Below are 22387 nucleotides of genomic sequence, written 5' to 3'. Positions count from 1 at the left end.
CGTTTCTCCTCGCGCCGATGCTAGGGTTTCAAGGTTCGGGTTTGGGGTTTCAGATTTCAAGCTGCCGGGGTCGAAGTTCTACGATGAGGCACTGGTGTAAGGGGAGCGCCTTGGGGCGGCGGCTGCCGGCGGTGGCGACGGGTTGTGGGCGGGGCGGGCGGGCGGGCGGCAAGAGGGCGGGGTGCCGCTGGCCGTGGGTGGTGGAGGATATCCGGTTGGCGGTTCCGGCCACCGGAGCTGGGGAAGAAAGGCAGCGCGGCGGCGAGCATCAGCGAGGAGGCGAGCGGAGGAGGTAAGCGTGTTGGGCCGCTCGTGGGCCGTCTTCAGGTGATATATGGTTATTTTATCACGTGAAGTGATAAATAACCTCGCCCGCCGGGCACGGCCGAGTCGGTCGTCCATGCGGGACAGAGCAACCAATCATGCACCGTGCTCGTGTGCTCGAGATTCTTCAGGTCCGCCGGCGTCCGGTCACCACAGTCACAGTCACAGTCATGCATATGTCCATGATCGACGATGATCCGATTCCGCCGCGGAAAGTCCTTCAGTGCAGGCCCTTGCACTGTTGCCTCCGACCTGTCTTCAATGTTCAGGGCCTAGTCACTTGCACAAGTGGTGCGGTGAAAGCATATGGATACTGCTGTAACTTTACCCGGTCCTCCGAGAAGCAAAAAAACGCCCACGAATTGTGGACGTCTTTAAATTTGTTGCACTGATAGCTCAAAAGGCCACACCAAAAGCAGCCACACGTGCAAGTGAAAGTTGGTGTGGTAATAAGAACGAATAGGCGAGAAGCAAAGAAGAGAAAGTGTTGGCGAGGTCGGTTTCGTGCGTGCACAGTGGATCTTGCAGAGCACAAAGCGGTGGCCAGCCATATCATTGGAGGACGTTGGATAATAAGGTTCTTTGCGGAATCCGGAGTGGAGGTGGATAACTTAAGATACGGTCACTGGCAGTAGTGATGTACGGATCATCGGCGCCCATGCAGTACAATACAACTCTCTTTTGATTTCTTTGCTGCTTCAGATCAAAAGTTGGCTGAAACTGGGAGAGGATTGGCCGCATATCCTGACGAATGAAATTTCAAATTGGGCAACGGCCATCAGATATGCTAGAGTTGCTCCGATGCCGGAAATTCAGATCATCAGGCGAGGCTGTAGATGCAGCAATGATCTCTTCTCTCGATCTTGGACATGCAGGAACCGCCCAATTTAATATCATTTTAAGCGAATCGCTGGTCATTATCATTAAGATGAGAGCTAACACGTGCTCGCGCCAAGAGCGTGCCACGTGTTAACCCACATCTAAGTCATAAACAACCACACGTCATTCGCCCAAAATAATATCAAATCCGGTAGTTCCGGTATGTGTTCCACCATATGTCCAAGATCACGCATACACACATACTGTTTACAATCATATATATTGCCGATGAACGACAAAGAGCAATTTTTAAGCAACAAGATTTAACAACAAAATACAAACTTCGGGCTCACAATTTAACATTTAGGAAGGGACATGAATCATAAAGTTTAATGTTTAACATGACATCAAAAAATGATTGCGCAGCGGATAACTGGATAATGCGATAAAATAATAAAGTCTTGCTCAAGGACACCATTAAGGCCGCATCGACCTACTCCTCACCCGCACCGGGATCGGCGAGGTAGAAATTGCCAAGCACAACTTTCGGCTCACTTGCAACTTAGTTTACAGAGCAACGTGAGTACAAAGGTACTCGCAAGACTTACGCAATTAATTAATAACCAAGAATTATGCAAATGAAGACTAACAAGATAAGACTTTAGATCGAGTAATTTGCATAAGTACGAGCTCTCTAATCCAACATCTAGCTTTCTAGCATTTTAATTATCTTGCCCAAACCACCTCAAATTTTAGTTAATTTTAGTGAATTATAAAACAAATAAAGTATCACGAGGTGACATAAACTAAATCCGAACATAATCGATACTTCTACGAAAAATTCATTGAATATTGAGTTTACTCATAACCGAGAGCGCGGCAATTCGAATTGATTAATTAACCTTGCAAGGGTGTACTTTTTTACCCACACGACACAAGGACCATACGACTCACCCAACTGATCATATTGGGCAAGAAGTACTCGCATCAACATTTTCCGACAAGTCTCAACCGTTGAACATCACGCCTAACTTGCGCGGAGAGTCACTTAGATCCGTCAGGGACACCCCTAAACCACTCTACAGAGCGTATGGCCACGCATCTAGAACCGTGCATCAAATATTAAAACTTAGAAGGTAATCGGCTCATCCATACCATAATTGGATACGTGGTAGTACGATAAAATGCTCAAAACCGAGGTCATCCATGGACGGTCCTTAACCGATTCAAGCGGACTATGCCTCCGAGACTTCTTTCTCTAGACCCTACATTCCTCCCAAACCACAAAACCATTTTTCCAACTACACCAATCCGAACTTACAACATTCCAAAACCAGACAAGCACGATCAAGGTAACAAGCCGTGTAGTAACAAGTCGTGTAGTGAGCAAAGTGATCCTATTCCAACAATTATTCCTTATAAGTTATTGACCAACCCTAAGCATGGCTAAGCATTTATTCAATTGATTAGCTACTAACTACAAGTGTCAAGAACATGGATATATAAAAATAAGGGAGATCAATGTATGAAAGTAGGATCAACGATGCAATAGATAAACATTTATAATAAGCACATATACCTAAGTGAGATAACTAAATCCAATCAAGTTAAGCGGGTCAAGAAATCATGCTTAGCTGCTTGCCTTGATTTTCTTCCGGGTCGACAACGAACTCAACTCCTAGCTCGGTTTCAACGGTCTCGGCGGGCTCAATGGGCTCGTTCTCCGGCACTATAATACATGAATAAAATGCATGCATCAGCATGATGCCGATGATATAAAAATAATATGATATGAAATAAGGAATAAATATCACACTTAAATAAGAAAACAATACGAACGCTAGAAAAAGGAACTTGCTTACTACGCTCTTAAACATAAAGATCGAAAACGAGGATTGTTCCAAACAATTCATCTAGCAAGTATAAATCAAGATTTAATTTTTACATACATAGGAGATCATAAGGAACTCATGGGAGTTGGATTTGCAGCAAAATTATTTTTTTGGAATTACTTATGCAATTCACTATTTTCAGCTACTCTAAACAAGTTAAATTTTAAAAGATGTGCAAAACATTTCCATAAATTATCAGAAAATTATCAGGGAAAATAGATATGAAAACAAAGATAACAGAAGTGGTTTTGACATTTTATCACCTTTTAAACAAAAGTTATGAATTAAACAAGCTTGCAGGCAGAAAATAAATAAACGCACTAAAACCCTATCAAACAGTATAGATTCATTTGCACAAGTTGCATCATTAGATAGCACATTTCATAAGGATGTCACCAAGATTTAATTTGGAATTTTCCTACCATTTATCAAGCAATTGACTTACTTTGGCAAAGATAAAACACAACTAAGTGTACATGATATTAACATGCACAACAACAATTTTGCCATGCAGATCTATCACGTAGGAACCAAACAAAATAAGATTCACCTACACAAATTTTTATAGAATTTACAAATTAACAACTCAAATGAAAAAAAATCAAAACTTTAAAAAACACTACGGCCACCCGGATCCGGCACTCCCAGGCGCCGACAAGTGGGCCCGGGAGGCCAGGCAGGCCCGGGTTGAGTCAAGGCCGTCCGCTGGCCTTGACTTGCTGTGGTGGCGTGGCCAGAGCGCACCGACGACGTGGCCCGCGCGCGACGCTGCGTCGTGGCGGTCGGCGAGGGGAACGCGGCCAAGAGCGCGAGCGGGGCGAGGGTGGCGTGCGCACGAGGGGCTTGGAGTGGCGGGGATGCTCACCCGCAGCACCAATGGGCGGAGCAAGGTGGCGAGCGGCGGCACGGCGAGGGGCGGCGGCTGGCGGAGGCCGACGTCGAGGGGCTCTTGCGGGGAAGGAACAAGGCCGGTGAGGGTTTGAATCGAGCAAGGGGGTTGAGGAGGTGCCGTGTGCGCGAGGAATCGGGAGGGGGCTCACCGGCGGTGGTGAATCACGGTGGCCGGCGGAGAGGAGGAAGGAGGAGGAGGCGGCTATGGGAGAGCTAGGGTTTTGGGGGGAAATAGAGGGCGACGTTTGAACGGAGTGAGGAAGGCGAGCGACCGTGGGGTGGCTTCCCATCCGCGGCCACGCTGTCCCAACCAGTGGCCGATGGCGCGGCGCTGCCGCGCGGGCTAGCCAACGGGCGAAGCCGGAGGCGCGGGGAAGGCGGGGGTGGAGGCTGACGGGTGGGTCCGGGGCGAGTGGAAAAAGTAAAAACAGATTCAACTTCCAAATTCAAAAACTTGTACTTCCCGGGCTCCAAAAATTGCTAAAAGTTTATTGGTGTAAGATCAAACTACCAAGAACACAGTGCAACAATAAAAACTCAAAAAGCTATTAAGAATTGCTCACAGAAATTCAAACAAAACTGCAGTTTTTAAAGCTTCCAAGAATTTTATGGCTTGGGATAAACATCACCAAATTGAAAAAATATTTAAAATTCACCATTTGAAATCTAGTATTTGAATAAAATTTTTGGGAGCATAGCTACTTAGCAAAAATTTAAACTTGCTTTACAACACTCACTTAAACAAGGCAAGAAAATTAATTAACTCAAACTAATCACATGCACATGATGCTTCATTACGCTTGAATGATGTTCACGATGATGTTGTTTTAGGGTGTGTTCGTTTCACCCCTCTAAAACCCGAAACATCTAAACTTTAGAGGTCCGGCACCGAAGAGCCCTCTAATTCGGCCTCTAATAAGACTGCGATTCTTTAGAGTAAAAAAACACTCTAAAGTTTTTAGAGAGCTCTGATCGAAAACGAACACACCCTTAATTGTTAACCACGTTTATTAACTTTGGCTCGTGACAGGACACATCACGCATGGACCATGCTGTGTTCTGTAGCCCGTTGGCCACTTGAACCAGCGTGCCACTTGTTTCTCTCGATCCCAGAAACGCGCCCGATTTGCCCCGTCCTGCCACTGCCTGCCACTGGAGTCGAATAGCACCTTCGACAGCGACAGCCGAGCTGCGACGTTTCCGGTCCCATCCGCTGCCATTATTGGGCAGAGTCTCGTCGCCCCCATTTCGCGTGCTCATTCATCAACGCCAGTGAAATGCTCCCTCAGGCATTAGCAATTGGTTGCCTTTAGGTAAAGGGTGATCGACGGAGCAATAGGAATGCATGGATACGGATTCCTCCTTTCTATCTTTCTCTTCCTGTCTTGCTTGTACTTTATGTTAGCCAGCCATTAGCAATGGGAGGTGGTGCTGTTAACAGGTCCGCTTTCCTTTGGTTGGCACTGCCTTGCCTGCGTCCTGTTCGCAGCACAAGCTCTGCTTGATACAGAGAGGCCTGGGAGCCGTAGCCCCGTAGGTAAGCGCCACTTGCAGATCCATGACTGCCAAGGCAGATAAAAATCAATATGCCATCATATCCTTTTGGTCGTAAATAAACTATCACAATTCTAGAGTCTAGTGTTCGTAAGGAAGAGGACTCCCGTTCAGGAGTCAAGCGAAAGTGACGATCCTGCGTGTCATACAAGATTTGGAGTTAGGTTCATGCAAGCTCAAAAAACACTCGATACCTTGCAGAGCCTACGGCGCCGCCGCCGACGACTCTACTAGTAAAACGCAGAACGTGTGCACCAAACAAGCACCCATCTTTCCTGTAATAGTCGAGAACCACCGTTTTAGGTAGGCTGCACTGTTTAGCGATGGCCACACATGCAAAGCAAGCCGGGAGGGCAAATAGGATCCTGGCAAAGAGGAGCCCCTTTCTCCGTCCAGTGGCCTGCTGCAGTCGTGCTTGCAGTTGCAGGCGATGAGATGAGGGCCCTGTCTGCTGTGCACTATACTGGAATGCCACTGGGGAACAGGGAAAAGCTTGTGCAATGGCGCGTGACTCGGTATGCAGGTTTCCGTTTGCCTGATTGGGATCTCGAAATGACACTTCTTTTCTCAATAAAAACTCTTCAGATATTACAGTTGCTAGGAGGGGATTGGTTATACAAAGCCAGACATGTCTTTATCACCTGATTTTTTATATCGTGGAGGGACAGGCCGTCTGAATAAAATGCGGGTCACCCTGCAGCATTTCGCTCGCTGCCGTTGGGTTTCAGTGCTCAACTTTGCTGTCTGTCTCGCGGTGATTCAGTGATTGCTCAAGGCAAACTTGATTCAGGCGTCAAAAGTTTCTAGATTCAGAGACGGCAAAGATGCTGTTGCCGTCAACAGCTGCCTGTACTGGCTGGCTGTGACCGTTGGACGCTGGACCTGCAGCGAACGAAGGAGCGCAAGCAAATAGCGTGCACGCCAAGAACACGGAGACCCCACCGAACTTGCCGCGCTGGTCAAGACTCGAGACTCGCGAACCGAGCACGTGAGACCTAATGGACCGGCCCTGGCCTGAATGCCTGATGGACTGAGAGCTTGCCAATTGCCAACATGATGGGCAGGCAAATACTTGGTTCCGGTTCATAGATTCTGCTTTGACACGAAGCTAAATCATATCCAACATCTCTTTCGCATACATTATTATCAGGCCTTTCAAGAAAAAAACCATTATTATGACTGGTTCTTTGCCGGGCCATATGACTGAACTTCAAACACCAGAAAAACGCCCCTTGGTCCTTCGCTGACAAAACGCTTCAGAAGAATTTTTTTTGCATTCAGATGTAGGCCATCTCCGGCGATTCCCGAACCCACCCACCAATTATGAACACACGATGACCCACAAGTTACCAAGTGTTACGACACCGCAAGAAACAGTGGATTCACGCGTCGCTTTCACCCATTCCCCCTCTTCTCACCATCGATCATCATCCAACACGCGCGCACGACGCAGCGTCGCAGTGTCACAGGCTGATACAGGGGACTCCCCCTTCCCGGCTTCCTCTCGCATCATCTCATCTACCTTCCTGGCGCGCCCCTATAAATAACCAACCCTCCATGTCCCGTTTAGACACGGCCACGACCACGAGCGCTCTGCTACTGAGCAAACACTCACACAGCGACCTCCTGCCGTCTCAGTGCGCGCCATGAAGCTGGAGGTCCCGGCGAGGCAGAGGAGCCAGGACGCGGAGCAGAACGACAAGGCCGTGGGCGCCCTCGGCATAGACCTGTGGAAGAACCACCCGACGAGGCTCCCCCTCCCTCTCCCCGAGGCGGAGGCCGGCGGCGCCCTGGTGCCGCCGCTCAACTTCGCCATGGTCGACGACGGCATCTTCCGCTCGGGCCTCCCGGACGCCGACAACTTCCGCTTCTTGCTCTCCCTCAACCTGCGCTCCATCGTGTAAGCGCCTACTTACCCTATTGGCCACCGCCTCGGCTCTGGCCTCCGGCGACCTTGACCCGCAGCAGCGTTGCTTTGGGTGGTGATCAGGTACCTGTGCCCGGAGCCGTACCCGGAGGAGAACGCGCGGTTCCTCCGGCAGAACGGGATCGAGCTTCACCAGTTCGGCATCGAAGGGAGCAAGGTACCAACCAACCAACAAAACAAACATCTCAATCATATTCATGCCCTGTGAAAATCTTCGATTTGTGCACCTCGTCCGCGGATGCCAAAACGATCTTTGCATCCAGTTCTTTTTTCGGTTTTGGTGCGCTCTGCATGTTGCACGAAGGCAACACAACATTATCAGGAGTTGGATCGCACTAGCATTACAGTGGTCAAAAAAGGTTGCTGTCAGTAGAACACTCTATTTGCCATAGGACTGGACTTTTTTCAGCGTGGTCGTGCCGTGTCCATTGGTCGCGTACGCGGTTGGGCAAACACCGGGGCAGTCACTTCCAATCTTGGAACTGTTCGATAAATCATAGACCTCCTACATGCATTTAAGGCCCCGTTTTTTTATTTTGGAGGGGTTAAACTTTACCTCCACGTAAAAAAATCTTATCATTTAAAAGTATTAAATAAAATCTGTTTATAAATTTTTTTCACATATAGGTGCTGGTTCACGGACGAATTTAATGGGCCTAATTAATCCATAATTTGCAACACTGATGCTATAGTAACCATCCGCTAATTATGAATTAGTATACCTCATTAATTCGTCTCGCGAATTAGTCTAAGAATTCTGCAATTAATTTTATAATTAGACTTTATTTAATACTCCTAAATGATACGTGACAGAGCTAAAATTTAGCCCTCCGGAACCAAACAACCCTAAATATTTTTCTGCACGCCTACATCACATCAGTGACAAGTGGATCATCCGTTCATGCATGAATACAAAAGGGGTCATCTAGTAGCATTTAGCACTCGATTGCAAGAACGACCCTTCTTCCCGTGCACCCTGCAGAGGTTTGTTTGGTTTTGCCGCTTTGGGTTCCCAGGCTGGAAAAACAAAAGCTTCTTTTGCCAATGCCATAAGCAACAGTAATGCTATTCTTTTCATTATCCTGCATCCTGGGGGTGTGGTTCTTGTTTTGTTATTCTTCTAGTGGGCGACATGCAGTTTTAGGACTTTGTTGTCAGCAAAACAGATGGCAGTTTCAGAATCGCTGGTTTCAGGTTTATGAGATGAGATGCTCCTGTGTGTTATTTGGTGGCCATGATTTATAGTGATTTTAATTTTTAGTCGGTATAACGCTTAAGTGCTCAGATGGAGTAAAATAAGCACACGAGCTGAAAAGGAAGGAGGTGTCCTCCTTTTGGCAAAGGGTGCCGTAAGCTGCAACACATTCTACTAGTGGGCCACATGCAGTAGAAGATAATTTTACCTGTCGGATGGTGTGCTGTTTCTGTACAGTAAAGTTTTGTTGGTGATGACGGGGATTCCAGTCATACATGATTCCAGTAAGCACCAAGATAGACCAGGGATTCTCACCTTGTGGCTCTGCGTTCTTTTTTCTTGTTTAACGGACTTGTGGCTCTGCATTCTGTGTGCATTTTTCCCTCTCCCACATTGCTTTCTGGTTTTTCACTGAAACATGTCTGCGTGATCCCACTTTCTACCTATGCTGCCCATATTTTTACATAGATTCCTGCATGTAGGTAGCCAGTACCCATAACATGCTAATTCAATAAGAACACATTGCACATCCGATTCTTGTTCATGAAGCTACGACCTGCTAGTGGTATGGTCAAACTTTGACAGCTGTCAGATTAAGTGTTCACTGACAGTTGTTTCAGCTGGCAATTAACGATGCTTGTTTATTGACTGACTTTGGCGTCCATGGGAAAAGCATCATGCAGTGGTCACACGGTTGACCTTATAACACCGAGTGCCAAGAAAAACTTATCTTTCGAAAAGTTGCTTCTTTTCTACAATGGAACAACACATGTCATCTGATGAGACGAAACCAGGGGAGCCTCCCACTGCTACTCAATTAGGCACAACTTTCAGACAGTAACGATTAAGTCAACCCTCATTCAAGTCGTTGACCAACCAACTGACAATGTATTCTTGTTCAGTGGTATGACGAAATCTTGCAACTGAATTTTCATGCAAGGTGTATCCATATCTCATCCTTGCAAATTTATGAATGTAGTTGCTTGACTTAACCTGTTTTTTTCTTCCTCCTAAATGGCCTTTTATGTTTCCCTTATGATTACACACAGATATGTGGAACTTACTAATCTTCAATATCCACATTCCACAGAGTGGTCTGACAATGCCGGAAACCCTGTTGCTACAGGAACCACTCGCCTACATCCCTGAAGAAACGATCCGGGAGGCACTCAAAGTTATTCTTGGTACCAGCATTCACAGATACTTCTACTCCATGCTACGGAATTGCGACTTTGACCGTCTGATATCTCTAACTCTTCTCCTGTTTCAATCCATTCAGACGTAAGAAACCAGCCGGTGCTCATCCACTGCAAGAGAGGCAAGGTAACGATCAGCCCTGCGGTTCTGCAGCTCCTTCATCTTAGTCGTTTCAGCAACTGTCTGCAGCTTCCTGACGATGCTGCGTCTTCTCTTTCAGCACCGGACTGGCTGCGTCGTCGGGTGCCTGAGGAAGCTGCAGAAGTGGTGCCTGTCCTCGGTCTTCGACGAGTACCTCCACTTCGCGGCGGCGAAGGCGAGGAGCACCGACCAGCGGTTCATGGAGCTGTTCGACGCGTCGAGCCTGATGCACCTGACGGCTTCCCAGTGACCACGAGCATTGACCCCCAAGCGAGCGGTTTTTCTTGGCCGCCGTCCCGATCCTGCAACCATGCTGCATTCGAGAGCGAGCTGTGTGTGTCCCCCTTTGTTTCTGAAGCAACTCCGGCAGAGAGAATAATGCTAGAGCCGTGAGTGAGTGTTGTGTCCGAAAGTGAGAGAGGCAATGGCCTTGGGTTTTGCTGCGTGAGTGCTGTAGTTGCTTCGTGTTCAGCTGATTTCAGATTCTGAAATGGTGATGGCCGATAGTGAACACTAGGGGAGTAGATGGTTTCGTTGCATGATTGATCGATTCATCAGGAGTTAGCAATAAACCGCCTCCTCTAGCATAGCAAAATGTCCTCCTGAAGTGGTGAACTGGGCCTGAATGTTAGCTGATGCCAGAAGGTATAAGCTCAAATGTTGTGACGCAGTTCTTATCCGCGCAAGGGGACGGTAGATCCGGACTCCATTTCCCGATCCAACGGCTGACAGGGTCCGACAGTTCGCGGCATCGCAGGCCCTTGGTCGCAGATTGTGTCCGCGTTTGCCTACAAAATGAACGGCAGATTCGCACTCCATTTCCACATCCAACGGACGAGCACCCCAAGCCGGCCCTATAAACAAAGGCACCAAACCTCCCCGCCGGAAACCCCCCCGAGTTCGGCGCCGCCATCCCAAGCTAATTCTAAACCTCTCTAACCCTAGGCGCCGGCGATGGCCCCCAAGCGCTCCGCTCCACCGCCGCCGCCGCCGCCGCCTGCCTCCGACGAGGAGACCGCCTCTGGTTCGGGCTCCGAGGAGGAGGAGGAGGAGGAGGAGATCGCCTACTCGCCCCCTCCTTCTGTCGCTCCCAAGACCACGGCTCCGCCGCTGCATAAGGGCCAGGAATCCGAGGACTCCGAAGAGGACGAAGAGGAGGAGGAGGAGGAGGAGGAGGAGGAAGAGGAGGAGAATGCCAACCACGTGGCGCCTCCTCCCGCCACCAAGAACCCGTCTCCGCCGCCGCCGAATCGCGAGGAATCCGAGAGCTCCGGCGACGAGGAAGAGGAGGAGACGGACGGCGAGGCGCCACAACAGAAGCACGCACCAAGCCACGAGGCAGAGAGGAAGGGCGCGAAGCCGTCGTCGGGCGATGACAAGAAGCCGGGCGCACCCTTCCAGCGCACCTGGTCGACCGACGACGAGGTCCGCATCCTGGAGGCCCTGGCCGCGTACCGCCTGGAGCACGGCGCGCTGCCGCAGCCCGATGCTCTCGCCACCGTGCTCGCCGGCAGCCTCGACAATAGTGGCTACAGCCCCGCGTTGCTACAGGGTAAGGTCAAGGCCCTGAAGCGCCGGTACACCATGGCTGCCAAGAAGGGCGAGCGACCGAGTAAGGATCACGACCGCCGGCTCTTCGACCTCTCCAAGAGCATCTGGGGTCCCGTGACCGCGGCGGCGAACGGTGGCGCACCGAGGGAGGCCAGCGAGATGTGCGAGCTGTACCCGTACCTCGCGGAGGAGGTGAAGGCGCTGCAGAAGGCGCACCCGGGCATGTTCAAGCGGGAGTTCGCGATGATCGACGATGACAAGGCGCGCGCGCTGGACACGAAAATCAAGAGGCAGAGGCTGCATCAGTTGAAGGTGCTTCAGCGAGGCCACGACCTGACCAAGGAAGTGACCAGGACGCTCATAGATCTGGTGGACTGAAGGGGTTAGACTGCACTGAGCACTATCTAAGCATTCCTCTTCAATGGCCGTTGAAATGCATATGTGATCGATTACCTGCGAATTTTGTATCCAGTAGCTGAACCTGTGAATTGATTGAGCGTTTGTGTTAAGTCTGGAAATGCCTGAACTGGGTTTCTGTTGAGGAAGAATGTTTTGGTGTGGTCCATGAACTGTGGTTCTGTTGACAAGAATGTTATGATCTAAGCAGAAAAGCTTTTGTAGTAAGCTGTTTATAATCGGCTTATTGGTGGAAATAACCGATAATCCCACCAAACGCCCTGCTTATTTTTGCTTCTGTGGTAAGCAGCTTTATAGATTTGAACTACTAGAAGCGAGAATCGAAAATCAAAGCAAGAAAACCTTCGCTTAGCTTATAATCTAAGCGTGGCTGGGAGAAGCGGAAACAATGAGGGCTAAGTTCTACTGCTTGGCCTCAGATTAGTACTCCCTTCGTGCCCCGGTCAAATCTTGTGAATGTTTATAGGTTGTGTTTGTTTCCATAGATTTCTAGTTCAGACTGGCTTTAATATTATGTTCATTTTGTAGCAATTGACAAGGTGCAAGAGAAACTATCAAAAGTCTATTTTGGAAGGAATTTCTCTCTACCAAAATAAGTTTTACATTGATGGATGGAGTACCTAGAACAACCAATTGCTGATGTGATACTTCAGGAATGAATGGATGGATGCTGCTCAGTGGCGTACTGGCGTGAGCCAACTGAACATCGGGAGCCAGGTCGCAAGCTAGACAACTGTGCTGTTCAAGTTGGTCATTTCAAATCATTTTCAAATTTCAATGCTTGGTTAATCGTTTTCAAATTTCAATTCTTGATGGTTTATCCTTTTCAAAATTCATTGCCTGCTAATTCTGGGTCGTGGCCGTTCATCCTCCTGTCCTCATCTTGTTTGGCCAGCTTTCGTTGATACACGTCGGTGTATGCCATGATTCAGCATTAGCATTTGGCTACTTAACATCTAAATCCATCACAGATAAAGAGACAACCCAGCATGTCTCCATCAAATCGTGTTGCTCAAGAACGCATCCGTCCGTCCAGCGTTCAAAATCCGGCAAAAATTCGAACTTTTCAGTCCTGAGCGAAAAACGTTTCTTTTTTTGAAAAACAAACACAACGTTTCAATGGGGCATATGAATTTTTTTACTTAAATTTGGCCGAATCAGTCGGTCCCGCACAATTCCACAGTGACTTCACATCAGGCGTCGCGCGTGTGATCATCTCAGTTCCCCGTCGACGGTTGGTGCGCGCGGCGCGTCTCAGCGTCTCCCTGCCGTGCAGCGTGGCACCAACTAGCGCGGGCGGGGGCGCGGCAGCAGCCGCCGGTCCAGTCCCTGGCGCTCTCGCTCTCGCAGCTTCGCTTCCTCCCAGTCGCCTTCCCCGACGTGGTCACCTCCCACCCATACGCCCTTCCCCTCCCACACCCACAGAACCCAATTCCCTCGCGCTTCCCCTTCCCCCTCCCGCATCACACATCCCCCCACCAGGCCGCCACCACCACCGCTACCCACCCCCGCCCCCGTATGCAATTATTCGCACCCGGACGCCACCGCCTCCACCACCACCGCATCCGCCATGGGCGACTCCTCGGTGGCCGGCGCGCTCGTGCCGTCCGTGCCCAAGCCGGAGGCCGCGCCGTCCGGTGACGCCTCCACGGCGGCCGCAGCGACCACGGCGGCGCTGGCGCTGGCGCTGGCGGAGGAGGCGGGGACGCGCGCGGCGTCGGCGTCGCCACAGGGCCCGGCGGCGGAGGGGGATGGGCCCGCTGACAGGGACCTCCTCTGCCCGATCTGCATGGCGGTGATCAAGGACGCCTTCCTCACCGCCTGCGGCCACAGCTTCTGCTACATGTGCATCGTCACGCACCTCAGCCACAAGAGCGACTGCCCCTGCTGCGGGCACTATCTCACCAAGGCCCAGCTCTACCCCAATTTCCTCCTCGACAAGGTCGGTTGCCTGCTCGACTTGCCTCTGCTAATCTCCTCGAGTTCATGCCATGTGCTGCCAATTGCAAATTGGCAATTGAAGTAATGATACGTATGTGTAGCGCGGAGTGGTCTTAGGTGCGGCAATCATAGTATGGCACTGGCACTGTGACATTACTCTGATTTCGATGCGGTTTAGGTTTATACGGTATGATGCAGTCATAGGGCTTGTAGATTTCTCTGTTTACCCCTTAATTACATTGCAGCATTAGAAGTTTGTGGTAACTTCTGTACACGATAGTCATTGTCCTTGTTAACCCGTTGATTCCATCATATTTTCAGTATCTTGTTAATAATAGCCCTTTGCCCCTTCCAGAATTGCTTTCACAACTTTCAGTATTCAATGCGTTCTGTCTGTTAGGTAGTAATTACTAGTTGTCCATTCGTCATGCTCATGAAGCTCTATTTTTATGTGCACATTATGCTCAGGCCCTTGCTGGAAAAACATCTGTTGGTCTTGTCTATTGGTTGTTTTGGAACCTATTGCAGAGACGACTTGCTAAATTCCTTACATTGCACCCATCTCTTGTCTACATAGGTTCTGAAGAAAATATCGGCCCGGCAAATAGCTAAAACAGCATCTCCAATCGATCAATTTCGATATGCATTGCAACAGGTCAGTGATTCCATATGTTGTTTTGCCAGTTGTGACTATTTTCTATTATAAGCAAACTTCCGTCCTGCGTTCACCACTGAACAAGCACATTTTAAGTCTCTAACTAAACTTTTTTTTCCAGCATCCTCTTTTTTGTAGTAACTAAATCTATATCTAAGCACACATCACCCAATGTCTAAAAAATATACAGGTTATCACCAACCCCAAATACAATTTTTTTTTGTTAGCTGAAGAATTCCTAGTGTTATGGATACATCTTCGTAGTTCACTTATATCATTTCCACACAACTAATCTAAATACTCATAACGGTGTTAATCAAAAATCAAATTTTTTGACTGCAAGTTTCCCGAGGTAACACTTTTTTGTGGCTAAAGGGAGTATGTAAATTTATCAAGTGGAGGTTTTTACACTACATACATATCTGGAAATTCACCGCTGTGTTACCCTTAGGATTGCCTCTGTCTATGTTCTGTCCTCTTATGGCTCATTGTTCATATGATAACCAAGCATTACATGGTCAAGTCTTCAGACAGCATCTTTTCAAATGAGAATCTAGTAGTATAATTGTGATTTTGTAACCTATAAATCTCGGTGTTTCTTGGTCAGTTGCATTAGTCTTAAATTTAAGTCATTTTTGTTCACAAGTGCTCTTAATATCTGTATCTACTTGCTGTCTGTTTATGTATGGTGCCACATTTCCTTGACATATATGTTATAATTTGTGACCCCGTTAACAAGCCTGAGATGTATCATTTATTCTTGAGATAGGGAAATGAAATGGGGGTTAAAGAGTTAGATAGCCTTATGACTTTGATTGCTGAAAAGAAGCGGCAAATGGAACAACAAGAATCGGAGACAAATATGCAAATATTGTTAGTCTTCTTGCACTGCCTTAGAAAGCAAAAGCTGGAAGAGTTGAATGAGGTTTGTCCTACATATTTTCATGGCTCTAATTCCTTCACACCATGCTAAAATTTTTTATGTCAAGCAAAGCTTATCAATCTAGCTCTTGCTACTCAAACAAAAAAATGCTTATCAATCTTGATAATCATACTCTCTCATTCTCAACAGATTCAAACTGATCTACAGTACATCAAAGAAGATATAGGTGCTGTGGAGAGACATAGGTTAGAATTGTATCGCACAAAAGAAAGGTACTCCATGAAGCTGCGCATGCTTTTGGATGATCCTGCTGCACAAAAAATGTGGCCCTCTCCAATAGACAAAGCTAGCAGTCTCTTTCTTCCCAATTCTCGGACACCACTTAGCGCATCATGTCCAGGAAGTTTACAGAATAAGAAGCTTGATTTGAAAGCTCAAGTAAGCCACCATGGATTTCAAAGGAGAGATGCTTTAACTTGTTCAGACCCTCCAAACTCCCCTATACAATCGGGTAACGTCATTGCTAGGAAGAGGCGAGTTCAGGCACAGGTTGGTTTCTCACTTCATGCATTATTACATTCTTTAAGGTGCAGTTTTCCCCCACATTACACCCAAAAATTAGGCCTATTCTCTGATGCAAAAGTGGTTTGACAATATAAAAGTAGGCACATGGTCATTTACCTAATTCTAGTGTTAGACAAAATGGCACTAATCTTGTGTCATTTATCGTTGTCTAATTTTATGAGGAACTTTGCAGTTTAATGAGCTTCAAGAATACTACCTGCAAAGACGGCGCACTGGAGCACAGTCACGCAGGCAAGAAGAAAGAGACATCGTTGCAATGAACAGAGAAGGTTATCATGCAGGTCTTCAGGATTTCCAGTCTGTGCTAACAACGTTCACTCGATACAGGTGTGGTTATCTCCTCTGGTAACACACTATGCTTTCTTGTAGTACTTCAGTTGCCATTGAGCTCATCATTTTTATTTCTTGTTTGTTGTCATCTTTACTTCAGTCGTCTACGTGTCATCGCGGAACTAAGACATGGAGACTTGTTTCACTCTGCCAATATTGTATCAAGGTCAGTGGTTTGAAATATGCACCTTCCACTTTGCAGTCCCATGCGAGGAACAGTTTCTTATCTGTGCTTTCAAATTTAACTAGCAGCAGAGCTAGTGCAGCGTAGATAAATTTGAGTTGTGTTCAGAGTTTTTATGCCTACACCATATACTATTAATGGGCCTTTTTATGGTGCTCCAAGAGATACCAAGAAGTACCACTGATTATAACTCAAGAGGTGTAGGAAGATACCAAAATCCAAGTTATAATTGTTGGTGCCTCTTGAAGGGCCGTAAAAAGGGCCACCTTAATAAGCAGTTAATTCTTTATATCTTTCCTCTGGAAAATGTGAGAAAATCTGCTCCATTAAAGTAGCAGGGAAGCTGCTTAGGTTTAAACATCATTTTTATGAATAATAGATGTGCAATTAGAGTACATGGTTTATCATTATAGTGGAGTACATTTGGACAGAGGGAGTGATTTGTGCAGCATGGAGAGGAGAACGATATACACTTGTCATATTGTTTTTGACTTTTAAGTGTTTGAGTATTAAATTATTGTACTGAGGATTTGATGGTATTAGCACAACATGGCTCCTTTATATGTATCTGGTGAGGATATTTGTTGCCAGTTTGATGTGCTTGCCAATCAGCTACTTTTACTGACAAACATCTGATATTTGTCCTAATATTGCAGCATTGAATTTGATCGGGATGATGAACTATTCGCTACTGCTGGAGTCTCGAAGCGTATTAAAGTTTTCGAATTTTCTAGTGTAAGTTTGCTTTATCAGGGCATGTGCATCGCATAGTTCTTTGTAATTGAGATTACTTAAGGTTGATTTACTTCATTACTTAGGTTGTTAATGAGCCATCAGATGTGCATTGCCCGGTTGTTGAAATGGCTACCAGATCTAAACTTAGTTGCCTCAGCTGGAACAAGTACTCAAAAAATGTTATCGCAAGCAGTGACTATGAGGGTATTGTAACTGTTTGGGATGTCCAGACCCGTCAGGTATCTGCAGTCTATTCTACAATTCATTTTGCACCTGCTGTATTATAATTCAAACTGAGATATATGGAATCTGTGTATTGTGTCATGCTAGAGTGTGATGGAGTATGAAGAGCATGAGAAGAGAGCGTGGAGTGTTGATTTTTCTCGTACAGAACCTTCAATGCTAGTATCAGGGAGTGATGATTGCAAGGTATTTGAAAATTTATATTTCCTATTACACTTGCTCTTTCTCAAAGTATGAAAAGTTTGGTGATAGATCTTAAATAAATGAGTTGAAGACACTGTTACCTGGGCAGATAGGTGTTCATTTTTATCAGACAAGCTCATTGCAGAAATAATAGTCGATTCTGATGGTTGGAATGAATATTACTTACATGATTGCAACAACAGATTTTGTTGTATAAGTTTTTGCACGAGATTTTCTTGAATATTGTATTATAATAACTCAAAATTTAGGTAGGTCTGTTTTATCTATTTCCTCATTATTTGTTTTCATGCCCCCCACCAGTGCATAGTGGAACCAACTTACATTGTGGCTTGCAATTTTTTGTTGTTTTATTTACAATGCCTGTCCAATACTAATGGAAGCTACTGTTGTGTATGCCAGGTGAAAGTGTGGTGCACAAAACAAGAAGCAAGCGTGATCAATATTGATATGAAAGCAAATATTTGCTCAGTTAAATATAATCCTGGATCAAGCTTCTATGTTGCAGTATGTTGCTTCATTTCTTAGCTCATATCGAATAGTTAATTTGTTAGGTTTTCCAGTCAAAGGTTAATTTACTTAGAAACTACAACATTTCAGGTCGGATCTGCTGATCACCATATTCATTACTTTGATTTACGTAATCCAAGTGCACCTGTCCATGTTTTTGGTGGGCACAAGAAGGCAGTATCTTATGTTAAGTTCTTATCTAACAATGAGCTTGCGTCTGCGTCAACGGATAGCACGTTACGGTTATGGGATGTCAAGGATAATTGCCCGGTATGCTCTTTGCTGATATATTTTTTCTTTTTCATTTGCTATAATGGTGTTCCTTGCCTCTTGAGCTTCTGTAGCATAGGGAAGATTGGAGCTATTATATAATAATGCTAGTCAGTTATGGTTTGAGAGGAGGTGATCCACCCAAACACTAGAGTGGAACATATCCTATGTGGGTGTGTAGTATCTGATTGGTCTATTTTTTAGAGCACGATAGACGGTGATTTTCAAGTGTGCTTCATCCCCCTTCGGATTTAGAAAACACTAAAAACTATGCAGATAAAAGTGCTTTTACTTCTGTTATGTCCTATGTTTTATTAAGAATAAGCTGTACTCATAGGACATATGACTTTTTCTATAAATACTGATAAACAATTTTGACAAAACAACTATTAATGGAATATGAACTTCAGCACTTCACATGGAATATGACAATGGAGTACTATAACATTTTCCTTTTATAGTGCAACTAGCAATTTATTCATCCTTTACCACAGTTCCGTTTCAAAAAAAAAAAATCCTTTACCACAGTCTGGCTTGGTTCAACTGTACATGGAAGGCTTGAAAGAGCATAGCAATGATCATAAAATTCGAAGTCTTTTTTGTTATAACAACATTGTCTTTTTTTCAGGTACGGACGTTCAGAGGGCACAAAAATGAAAAGAACTTCGTTGGGTTGTCTGTGAACAATGAGTATATTGCTTGTGGAAGTGAAACAAATGAGGTTTTTGTTTATCACAAGGTAATTGCAAGCTTCTGGCCTGCTTTTGTTCCCATATAGCATGCATATTATGATGTTTGATGCACCATAATCAATCAGATGGGTCCCTATTAATCCCACTCATTTTGACTCCGCTAATTGCAGGCTATCTCAAAACCTGCAGCAAGCCATAGATTTGTATCCTCTGACCTGGACGATGCTGATGATGATCCTGGTTCTTATTTCATTAGTGCTGTCTGCTGGAAGAGTGATAGTCCTACCATGCTAACTGCTAACAGCCAGGGAACGATTAAAGTTCTTGTACTTGCACCTTGATGTGATCAAGGGGTTACAGCCAGCTTTTGTATATCTTATTAGTCCAGCTGTTTCTTTTCGTGCCATTATATTCCCAAAGTGGGGGTGGAGGCATTATTGATCTCCGGTTTAGGGCATTTTGGAGCTGGTGACCTGACGTAGGGTTTTGAGGTCTCAGAATGTGCATAATCATTGTTATGTTGTATAGGTGTAAAAGCAGCCAAGTTATTGATTACAAGTGTAACACGAGAAATACACCTGAATGAAACACTATTTCTACATTGATGAGGGTACTTGTGTTTGAACTCAGAAACTTAGTATGTGGTTAAGTCGGTTGCCCATACTACTATCCACTTTAACACCCATTGTTACTTTGTCCACCTGTGAGTTTATTCTGATTTAATCTTGGTGGTTTGCAAGTCGTTTTTTAACATCCTAGTGTTAGCTTCCTAAAGTATGTTCAGTTTGTTAGATTAAGCGATCTTACAAACCGACTAACTGAGCATACACAAAAATACATATTTGATTTCTTTGGGGCAGCAGTTTCTGAGTCCTCTTCCTGCAATAGTGAAGATGTGCTGTGTAGTTTCTTCTTTGAAATTTGAAACCGGTGTGAGCACCAGTCGTGCTCGATGTTTGGTTCGTTGCATTTACTCCAACCTGGCCGGTGGGATGCATCGTCGTGATGATTGGTTACCTGATCCTCTGCCTGAACCTGACGACGCATGCAAAATGCTCCGCTGAGCAGCTGCTGGGAAACAAGTGCTCTGCTTATTCAGTACAAATTGTTTCAGTGAACCTATTAATAGCGTGGTGCATGCATTCGGTCTGGCTCAGCCTGGATGGTACCTGCGAGGCAGGCTCCCTGGGCCAGTAAACCAATCACGCTAATAATTTCTGTGCACGTGCGCATACGTACTGGAAGTCTGGAACGCCTGAGCTGGTTTTTCCCGTGTCATGGTTGCAGGCCACGTCCTGTTCTTGTTAGTCTGCTAGACTGCAACAGTACTAAAGAAAACTTGGATTGTATTATTTTTCTATTCGGCTAAGAATCGTTCTTTTGTTTATGAAAAAAATAGTAAGGTCAGAGGACATTAAGCGAAATCCGTTGCAAATAGGGATGTAATTTATATATATTTTGAGTTATTGGGTTGACTAAAAAATTGATAGAATGATATTCTGCATGAATAATTTAAAAGAAAAAATTAATTAGAATAGCATACCATTAGCAGATTAAAAAATACTATTGATCATCCGCGTGCTTGCAATCTCAAATGTGCCAACCACTGCTGCCAAGATAGTTTCGCTGCTCGCACGGTGGCACCCACAGGTCTGAGTCTGACTGAAGCATCTCCATCACCGGCTGCACGGGGGGCACAGTGAACCCGCCGCCTGCCGCATCGCAGCTTTTGTCCGGGCTGCCGAGTCGCAGGCCGCCCGGCGAGCAAAGAGGCTCGTTGGCCCTTGGAGCTCCCAACGGCCTCTGCGGTTTCGCGCGCTGTCCCCACCCGTGCACGCACCGCACGGCCGCCGGTCGACCCCGCCTGCCCGCCCGTCCGGCCGGCCGGCACATGCCGCCGATGCGGTGAGCGGGCGTGTGGCGACGGTGGCGTGGCGTGCCACCCGCGGCGCCGGGACGTGCCGACGCGAGCGCCTCCCGTTTATTCGTCCGCGCACGGGGGAAAGGGCCACTTGTCGGGTGTCGGCTAGTCGGCCTCACCTCACCGCGCGTGTTTTGGAACTTTTTTTTTTACAGCGAGCAGAGCCGTCCACGTGTAATCCAGGATTCAAGATGGTTAACTTTGCTGAAACAGTCTTCCGAACTTGTATGTCTGCATGTGTTCTGCAGCTTTCGCTTTGGCACTTTGCATTGCCACAATAATCAGCGGTGAACCTGCCAAACAAAGGACATCGCAGATGCATCTCCTGCTAAGATTATGTTTGGCAGACTGAGAGATCCGATTAGGCCGGGTCCGGTCTACTCTGTCTCTAGCACCAGTCGTGTTCCGTTTTCAGCTTTGGGTTGGCTTGGCTTCCTTTTCCCCAAATTTCAGCTTTGTGTGTGCCAATATGCTAGCAGGGATTCCTTTCTTTTGGTTCCTGATAGGATGTTGGTTATGATTCGTGCAGATTCAGTTAGATTTATACTTGCATTCTGAACTTCTCAACATATTCTCCCATTTCCCACATTTCAAGCCTCCAATGACCAAGCTAGCTGCCATGAGCGACGTATCAACGGATCAAATCGCCAAAGCTTCCACTTGGAAATATCTAAACCAGCTTACTATGGATACTTTTGCTGACGTCAAGAATAGTCCAAGAACCTGAAACCTTATTAAAGCCGCACTTTATCACTTTATGCTCTTTCAGGGGTGCAAACACAGAGCGCCTATTAGTTGGTCCAAAAGGGCGAGCGAGTCTGATACGGCGCTTTCACTGCACTTTCGCTGTCTTGTTCCGAGACAAACAAGGGGAGCCGTCGATTGTTGGCGTGCACTGAAACTCCGATTCTTTTCTTATGCGATGAATCAATCAGACTACATGCATACGGTGTGCAGCTGTGATCGCGATAGATGCATCTTGCATGCTGTTACAGTTGCAACGTTTTCTTGACCACTGGTTCGCTTCCCTGAAGCCAACTGGTATGTCTGATGGGGGTCTCTGCCTTATTCTGGGATTCAAGTGGAATCACTTGCATCTGCACAAGCTGTTCATGTGATGTATCCAGTACAAAAGAAAACATATCCTCCGAGGGTGCAGCAGTTTTTTAACCCCCTCTCTCGTAAATTAAGATGCATGTTCTTGCGCTGTGCTCTGCCTGGTGCAGAAGTTCATGCACTGTGAGCGTCAAGTGCAGAACAGCTGAAGCCTGTAACGATGCTGATCAGAGAGTGGAAAAATGGAGAGATGAACAGCTGAGCTGATTGCAA

At 46.5% G+C, this 22387-nt stretch overlaps 1 protein-coding gene and 1 pseudogene across 1 annotated transcript; both read left to right on the top strand.

Annotated features, from left to right (window-relative positions):
* The first annotated feature begins 7011 nt into the window (after positions 1-7011).
* On the top strand, positions 7012-12102 carry LOC112900335 (annotated as a pseudogene).
* Positions 12103-13327: 1225 nt separating this feature from the next.
* Positions 13328-19742, top strand: LOC112899338 (E3 ubiquitin-protein ligase COP1). The gene is made up of 13 exons (XM_025967773.1): positions 13328-13850; positions 14427-14504; positions 15274-15429; positions 15577-15936; positions 16145-16299; positions 16403-16468; positions 17143-17221; positions 17305-17460; positions 17552-17650; positions 18068-18172; positions 18266-18445; positions 19074-19184; positions 19308-19742. The coding sequence occupies exons 1-13, from the start codon at positions 13479-13481 to the stop codon at positions 19476-19478; spliced, it is 2088 nt and encodes a 695-aa protein (XP_025823558.1). The 5' UTR covers positions 13328-13478; the 3' UTR covers positions 19479-19742.
* Positions 19743-22387: the final 2645 nt, after the last annotated feature.

This window comes from Panicum hallii, chromosome 1 (assembly GCF_002211085.1).
Source record: "Panicum hallii strain FIL2 chromosome 1, PHallii_v3.1, whole genome shotgun sequence".
NCBI classification, from domain to species: Eukaryota; Viridiplantae; Streptophyta; class Magnoliopsida; order Poales; family Poaceae; genus Panicum; species Panicum hallii.
Note: the sequence above shows the minus strand (reverse complement) of the source record. Positions and strands in the feature narration are given on the sequence as shown.

Excerpts from the sequence above, each read along its gene's own strand:
- LOC112899338 (XM_025967773.1), top strand. The coding sequence starts at position 13,479 with ATGGGCGACTCCTCGGTGGCCGGCGCGCTCGTGCCGTCCGTGCCCAAG. Across the intron at positions 16,300-16,402 it reads ACAACGTTCACTCGATACAG|TCGTCTACGTGTCATCGCGG; the intron begins GTGTGGTTATCT and ends TCTTTACTTCAG. Across the intron at positions 17,222-17,304 it reads AAGTTTTCGAATTTTCTAGT|GTTGTTAATGAGCCATCAGA; the intron begins GTAAGTTTGCTT and ends TTCATTACTTAG.